At 43.9% G+C, this 7,795-nt stretch overlaps 1 protein-coding gene across 2 annotated transcripts; it reads right to left on the bottom strand.

Moving 5' to 3' along the window:
- Nucleotides 1-412: 412 nt before the first annotated feature.
- On the bottom strand, nucleotides 413-7,195 carry LOC108413055 (Rieske domain-containing protein). Of its 2 annotated transcripts, none has more exons than XM_017685369.2 (3): nucleotides 6,909-7,195; nucleotides 6,438-6,472; nucleotides 413-1,073 (listed from the first exon to the last, which is right to left on the bottom strand). In XM_017685369.2, exons 1-3 carry the CDS (start codon nucleotides 7,057-7,059, stop codon nucleotides 780-782), a joined length of 480 nt encoding a protein of 159 aa, XP_017540858.1. In that variant the 5' UTR covers nucleotides 7,060-7,195; the 3' UTR covers nucleotides 413-779. The 2 variants fall into 2 exon arrangements, with proteins under 2 accessions (XP_017540858.1, XP_017540859.1); XM_017685370.2 differs by having other exon boundaries at nucleotides 6,905-7,142.
- Between the last annotated feature and the right edge of the window lie 600 nt (nucleotides 7,196-7,795).

Below are 7,795 nucleotides of genomic sequence, written 5' to 3' on the forward strand. Positions count from 1 at the left end.
GCTTTCGTTGTTTATCTGCTTCCCCCACAATCAGCTTCTGTCTCTGGTGTTCTTAACTACCTAGAGCTGCAGCTCTGCTCTGCCTCAGGGTGGCACTGCAGCAGACCAGTTCACCCAGTTGGTCCTTCATAGCCTAGAAACCGCAACTCTGCCCCGATTCCTCTGAAAAACTTTCCACTGAGCTGCAGCAGATCTGAAAACTGGAAAACTGGCCCAGTTTCCCAAGAGTTTGGAGTGAAGAGTGACTGTTCCTCATTCCTCACACTGAAGACTGAAGAGGAGACGAGGAAGAGCGCAGAACCGCACTAGAACAGACTCTACAGAAGAGGAGACGAGGAAGATCTCAGTTACTGTGCGGAAGAGCGCAGGAGAGAGAGAGAGAGAGAGAGAGAGAGAGAGAGAGAGACTCAGATACACTTCTAACAAACTCAAGAGTTTATTAAATTAATATCTTTTCACAGCATGAATCTGATCTTCAATATAAAACACAGTTTTAATGCTGTTAAAATCAGTGGAGCTCAGCAAACACACCCACCCACACTCTCACACACCTACCCACCCATCCACACACACACCAGCCTGATGATCAGATGAACCTCTAACTGAAACTGCAGAACTGACATCCAGGAATATTAAGCTGTCTAGAACCGCAGAGTTCCTCCCCCAGAACAGGAAATGCTGTTCAAAAATCCCTCAGAATAGCAAAGGAACACTGGACACCGTTCACTCCCATAACTCCAAGGTGTGGGTTACTGCGTCCTGAGGCAGGGAGCCTTCCCTTACACTCGCTCCCGTGATGTCACTTTCCCTCCTGGCTGGACGAGTTTAGCTCTGTATTCCTCAGTCTGGTAGTGATCGGACTCCACGGCGCCGGCCGAGTCGTCCAGTCTGATGAAAATGTCCCCGTTGACTTCTGTGACCTGGTGGACCCTCTGTTTGACCCCTTTAGAGCACCATACAGGTCTGAGGGGCTTAACTAAGGGGTTGACGGCCTGATAAAGACCCTCTCCCTCCGCCAGAGTGATTTTGTACTTATGCCACGGACACACGATACACAGTCGGCCGCCAAACTCCTGCAGAGAAAAACATCAGCATCAGGTAATAAAACAGTAAACTTACAATATTAACCATAAAACAACCACAACAAAAACAACAACAATCATAACAATACTACTACTAATAATAATAACAATTGTAATAATTATAAAAATAATAATAATTATTATTATAATTATAATAACAATCATCAAAATAATCTTTTAATAGATCACTTTTCATGCTGAAAGCAGCTCAGAGTGCTTTACAACTGTAGCTCAGAGTTAAAGAGGAGGAGAGTTTTCCTGAAGCTCAGAGTTAAAGAGGAGGAGAGTTTTCCTGAAGCTCAGAGTTAAAGAGGGGGAGAGTTTTCCTGAAGCTCATAGTTAAAGAGGAGGAGAGTTTTACTGAAGCTCAGAGTTAAAGAGGAGGAGAGTTTTACTGAAGCTCATAGTTAAAGAGGAGGAGAGTTTTACTGAAGCTCAGAGTTAAAGAGGAGGAGAGTTTTCCTGAAGCTCAGAGTTAAAGAGGAGGAGAGTTTTCCTGAAGCTCCGAGTTAAAGAGGAGGAGAGTTTGACTGAAGCTCCGAGTTAAAGAGGAGGAGAGTTTGACTGAAGCTCCGAGTTAAAGAGGAGGAGAGTTTGACTGAAGCTCCGAGTTAAAGAGGAGGAGAGTTTGACTGAAGCTCCGAGTTAAAGAGGAGGAGAGTTTGACTGAAGCTCCGAGTTAAAGAGGAGGAGAGTTTTCCTGAAGCTCCGAGTTAAAGAGGAGGAGAGTTTGACTGAAGCTCCGAGTTAAAGAGGAGGAGAGTTTTCCTGAAGCTCCGAGTTAAAGAGGAGGAGAGTTTTCCTGAAGCTCAGAGTTAAAGAGGAGGAGAGTTTTCCTGAAGCTCAGAATTAAAAAGGAGGAGAGTTTTCCTGAAGCTCCGAGTTAAAGAGGAGGAGAGTTTTCCTGAAGCTCCGAGTTAAAGAGGAGGAGAGTTTTCCTGAAGCTCCGAGTTAAAGAGGAGGAGAGTTTTCCTGAAGCTCCGAGTTAAAGAGATGGAGAGTTTTCCTGAAGCTCCGAGTTAAAGAGGAGGAGAGTTTTACTGAAGCTCCGAGTTAAAGAGGAGGAGAGTTTTACTGAAGCTCAGAGTTAAAGAGGAGGAGAGTTTTCCTGAAGCTCAGAGTTAAAGAGACGGAGAGTTTTCCTGAAGCTCAGAGTTAAAGAGGAGGAGAGTTTTCCTGAAGCTCAGAGTTAAAGAGACGGAGAGTTTTCCTGAAGCTCAGAGTTAAAGAGGAGGAGAGTTTTCCTGAAGCTCAGAGTTAAAGAGGAGGAGAGTTTTCCTGAAGCTCAGAGTTAAAGAGACGGAGAGTTTTCCTGAAGCTCAGAGTTAAAGAGGAGGAGAGTTTTCCTGAAGCTCAGAGTTAAAGAGACGGAGAGTTTTCCTGAAGCTCAGAGTTAAAGAGGAGGAGAGTTTTCCTGAAGCTCAGAGTTAAAGAGGAGGAGAGTTTTCCTGAAGCTCAGAGTTAAAGAGGAGGAGAGTTTTCCTGAAGCTCAGAGTTAAAGAGGAGGAGAGTTTTCCTGAAGCTCAGAGTTAAAGAGGAGGAGAGTTTTCCTGAAGCTCAGAGTTAAAGAGGAGGAGAGTTTTACTGAAGCTCAGAGTTAAAGAGACAGAGAGTTTTACTGAAGCTCAGAGTTAAAGAGACAGAGAGTTTTACTGAAGCTCCGAGTTAAAGAGGAGGAGAGTTTTACTGAAGCTCCGAGTTAAAGAGGAGGAGAGTTTTACTGAAGCTCCGAGTTAAAGAGGAGGAGAGTTTTACTGAAGCTCCGAGTTAAAGAGGAGGAGAGTTTTACTGAAGCTCCGAGTTAAAGAGGAGGAGAGTTTTACTGAAGCTCCGAGTTAAAGAGGAGGAGAGTTTTACTGAAGCTCCGAGTTAAAGAGGAGGAGAGTTTTACTGAAGCTCCGAGTTAAAGAGGAGGAGAGTTTTACTGAAGCTCCGAGGTAAAGAGGAGGAGAGTTTTACTGAAGCTCCGAGTTAAAGAGGAGGAGAGTTTTACTGAAGCTCCGAGTTAAAGAGGAGGAGAGTTTTACTGAAGCTCCGAGTTAAAGAGGAGGAGAGTTTTACTGAAGCTCCGAGTTAAAGAGGAGGAGAGTTTCACTGAAGCTCAGAGTTAAAGAGGAGGAGAGTTTTACTGAAGCTCCGAGTTAAAGAGGAGGAGAGTTTTACTGAAGCTCAGAGTTAAAGAGGAGGAGAGTTTTACTGAAGCTCAGAGTTAAAGAGGAGGAGAGTTTTACTGAAGCTCAGAGTTAAAGAGGAGGAGAGTTTTACTGAAGCTCAGAGTTAAAGAGGAGGAGAGTTTTACTGAAGCTCAGAGTTAAAGAGGAGGAGAGTTTTACTGAAGCTCAGAGTTAAAGAGGAGGAGAGTTTTACTGAAGCTCAGAGTTAAAGAGACAGAGAGTTTTACTGAAGCTCAGAGTTAAAGAGACAGAGAGTTTTACTGAAGCTCAGAGTTAAAGAGGAGGAGAGTTTTACTGAAGCTCAGAGTTCAAGAGGAGGAGAGTTTTACTGAAGCTCCGAGTTCAAGAGGAGGAGAGTTTTACTGAAGCTCCGAGTTCAAGAGGAGGAGAGTTTTACTGAAGCTCCGAGTTCAAGAGGAGGAGAGTTTTACTGAAGCTCCGAGTTAAAGAGGAGGAGAGTTTTACTGAAGCTCCGAGTTAAAGAGGAGGAGAGTTTTACTGAAGCTCCGAGTTAAAGAGGAGGAGAGTTTTACTGAAGCTCCGAGTTAAAGAGGAGGAGAGTTTTACTGAAGCTCAGAGTTAAAGAGGAGGAGAGTTTTACTGAAGCTCCCAGTTAAAGAGGAGGAGAGTTTTACTGAAGCTCAGAGTTAAAGAGGAGGAGAGTTTTACTGAAGCTCAGAGTTAAAGAGACGGAGAGTTTTACTGAAGCTCAGAGTTAAAGAGGAGGAGAGTTTTACTGAAGCTCAGAGTTAAAGAGGAGGAGAGTTTTACTGAAGCTCCGAGTTAAAGAGGAGGAGAGTTTTACTGAAGCTCCGAGTTAAAGAGGAGGAGAGTTTTACTGAAGCTCAGAGTTAAAGAGACAGAGAGTTTTACTGAAGCTCAGAGTTAAAGAGGAGGAGAGTTTTACTGAAGCTCAGAGTTAAAGAGGAGGAGAGTTTTACTGAAGCTCAGAGTTAAAGAGGAGGAGAGTTTTACTGAAGCTCAGAGTTAAAGAGGAGGAGAGTTTTACTGAAGCTCAGAGTTAAAGAGGAGGAGAGTTTTACTGAAGCTCCGAGTTAAAGAGGAGGAGAGTTTTACTGAAGCTCAGAGTTAAAGAGGAGGAGAGTTTTACTGAAGCTCAGAGTTAAAGAGACAGAGAGTTTTACTGAAGCTCAGAGTTAAAGAGGAGGAGAGTTTTACTGAAGCTCCGAGTTAAAGAGGAGGAGAGTTTTACTGAAGCTCCGAGTTAAAGAGGAGGAGAGTTTTACTGAAGCTCCGAGTAAAAGAGGAGGAGAGTTTTACTGAAGCTCCGAGTTAAAGAGGAGGAGAGTTTTACTGAAGCTCCGAGTTAAAGAGGAGGAGAGTTTTACTGAAGCTCAGAGTTAAAGAGACAGAGAGTTTTACTGAAGCTCAGAGTTCAAGAGGAGGAGAGTTTTACTGAAGCTCAGAGTTCAAGAGGAGGAGAGTTTTACTGAAGCTCCGAGTTCAAGAGGAGGAGAGTTTTACTGAAGCTCAGAGTTAAAGAGGAGGAGAGTTTTACTGAAGCTCAGAGTTAAAGAGGAGGAGAGTTTTACTGAAGCTCAGAGTTAAAGAGACGGAGAGTTTTACTGAAGCTCAGAGTTAAAGAGGAGGAGAGTTTTACTGAAGCTCAGAGTTAAAGAGGAGGAGAGTTTTACTGAAGCTCAGAGTTAAAGAGGAGGAGAGTTTTACTGAAGCTCAGAGTTAAAGAGGAGGAGAGTTTTACTGAAGCTCAGAGTTAAAGAGACAGAGAGTTTTACTGAAGCTCAGAGTTAAAGAGGAGGAGAGTTTTACTGAAGCTCAGAGTTAAAGAGGAGGAGAGTTTTACTGAAGCTCAGAGTTAAAGAGGAGGAGAGTTTTACTGAAGCTCAGAGTTAAAGAGGAGGAGAGTTTTACTGAAGCTCAGAGTTAAAGAGACAGAGAGTTTTACTGAAGCTCAGAGTTCAAGAGGAGGAGAGTTTTACTGAAGCTCAGAGTTAAAGAGACAGAGAGTTTTACTGAAGCTCAGAGTTCAAGAGGAGGAGAGTTTTACTGAAGCTCAGAGTTAAAGAGACGGAGAGTTTTACTGAAGCTCAGAGTTAAAGAGGCGGAGAGTTTTACTGAAGCTCAGAGTTAAAGAGGAGGAGAGTTTTACTGAAGCTCAGAGTTAAAGAGGAGGAGAGTTTTACTGAAGCTCAGAGTTAAAGAGACGGAGAGTTTTACTGAAGCTCAGAGTTAAAGAGGAGGAGAGTTTTACTGAAGCTCAGAGTTAAAGAGGAGGAGAGTTTTACTGACGCTCAGAGTTAAAGAGGAGGAGAGTTTTACTGAAGCTCAGAGTTAAAGAGGAGGAGAGTTTTCCTGAAGCTCAGAGTTAAAGAGGAGGAGAGTTTTCCTGAAGCTCAGAGTTAAAGAGGAGGAGAGTTTTACTGAAGCTCAGAGTTAAAGAGACGGAGAGTTTTACTGAAGCTCCGAGTTAAAGAGGCGGAGAGTTTTACTGAAGCTCAGAGTTAAAGAGGAGGAGAGTTTTACTGAAGCTCAGAGTTAAAGAGACGGAGAGTTTTACTGAAGCTCAGAGTTAAAGAGGAGGAGAGTTTTACTGAAGCTCAGAGTTAAAGAGGAGGAGAGTTTTACTGAAGCTCAGAGTTAAAGAGGAGGAGAGTTTTACTGAAGCTCAGAGTTAAAGAGGAGGAGAGTTTTACTGACGCTCAGAGTTAAAGAGGAGGAGAGTTTTACTGAAGCTCAGAGTTAAAGAGGAGGAGAGTTTTCCTGAAGCTCAGAGTTAAAGAGGAGGAGAGTTTTCCTGAAGCTCAGAGTTAAAGAGGAGGAGAGTTTTACTGAAGCTCAGAGTTAAAGAGACGGAGAGTTTTACTGAAGCTCCGAGTTAAAGAGGCGGAGAGTTTTACTGAAGCTCAGAGTTAAAGAGGAGGAGAGTTTTACTGAAGCTCAGAGTTAAAGAGGAGGAGAGTTTTACTGAAGCTCAGAGTTAAAGAGGAGGAGAGTTTTACTGAAGCTCAGAGTTAAAGAGGAGGAGAGTTTTCCTGAAGCTCAGAGTTAAAGAGCCTGAGCTGCAGTTGTCTTCAGGTGTTTTTCTGAACATGCAGCATCTTTAAAACATCCTCGTCAGGTTATTCATTGATCATCCATTTCTGATTACGCCACATTTTCACACACAGCTGCCGACGATTTCTCACGTTTTTGAACCCACCTCAATGTCCCCCTCCTGTAGCGGACCACCGGAGTCTACGAACACAAGCACACACAAATTAACACGTTCACTCTTTCACTCGTTCTACACTTTCTTTCACTGTGAGCTCACTGTGAGTGAGCGTGTGTAAATGTGAACAGGAACTGTTCTGTACTATAGTAACTACATAGAACCCTCTTACAGAATGCCACTCCCTCTTCACAGCACTTATATAGAACACTAGTAACTAGTAACACACACACTGACTCACTGAGAGACTCGCTCACACACACACACACACACACACTCAGAGACTCGCTCTCACACACACACACACACACACACTCAGAGACTCGCTCTCTCACACACACACACACACACACACACACACACACACACACTCAGAGACTCGCTCTCTCACACACACACACACACACTCAGAGACTCGCTCACACACACATTTCTCTGCTATAAGCCTCTAAACTCACTCACGGTAGCAGTGCAGATCCAGCGCATATAGCGCCCCCTGGTGATGGAGCACGAGCACATCTCTCCCATGAACTCTCCTCACCACTCGACCAGCCTGAACCACAGCCTCCCGCGTCCCCACAAAACACACACCCTGATCACCTGGGGAGGACATCTCACACACCTGAGCGCGCACACTCTCTCCTCTCACACACCTGAGCGCGCACACTCTCTCCTCTCACACACCTGAGCGCGCACACTCTCTCCTCTCACACACCTGAGCGCGCACACTCTCTCATCTCACACACCTGAGCGCGCACTCTCTCCTCTCACACACCTGAGCGCGCACACTCTCCTCTCACACACCTGAGCGCACACACACTCTCCTCTCACACACCTGAGCGCGCACACTCTCTCTCACACCAGTCAGAGAGAGAGAGAGAATTAAAGCTGAGATCAGTTTTCTTTAAAACTGTAAAATTTTAATCGCTGAATTTTTGTAATTAACCGTAACTGAACATCGCCGTTAGCTTCCTGTATATCAGCTAATATATTCGCATACATGGACCAGGACTTTACTGTATATAAACAATCTGCACTTAGTCGAATTTTATTCGAACTTAGTCGAGCAGAACGAACCTGCAGCCCCATTTAAGGTGGAACGGAAAGTTCGAATTAAAATTCTGATCCGGAGGACTAAGCAAAGCTATTATTATTATTATTATTATTATTATTATTATTATTATTATTATTTACTTTGCTTTTCGTGTTTTCAGAGTTTATATCTGAAGTCTAACTCACCGTCAGTGATAGAGGAAGTCTGCGTGAAGGCAGCAACAGTAAGTCGAGCTTCAAAGGCTGCCGTTTCAAAATAAAAGACTCAGACTAATAATACGAATAATTACTAATAA

Source organism: Pygocentrus nattereri, chromosome 29 (genome assembly GCF_015220715.1).
Source record: "Pygocentrus nattereri isolate fPygNat1 chromosome 29, fPygNat1.pri, whole genome shotgun sequence".
In the NCBI taxonomy this organism is placed as follows: Eukaryota; Metazoa; Chordata; class Actinopteri; order Characiformes; family Serrasalmidae; genus Pygocentrus; species Pygocentrus nattereri.

Bases quoted from the DNA above. Each gene is read 5' to 3' on its own strand.
- LOC108413055 (XM_017685369.2), bottom strand. From the start codon at position 7,059: ATGTCCTCCCCAGGTGATCAGGGTGTGTGTTTTGTGGGGACGCGGGAG. The intron at 6,473-6,908 runs GTGAGTGAGTTT...TTGTGTTCGTAG, and splicing joins GCTGGATCTGCACTGCTACC to ACTCCGGTGGTCCGCTACAG. The intron at 1,074-6,437 runs GTGGGTTCAAAA...TTTTCTCTGCAG, and splicing joins TACAGGAGGGGGACATTGAG to GAGTTTGGCGGCCGACTGTG.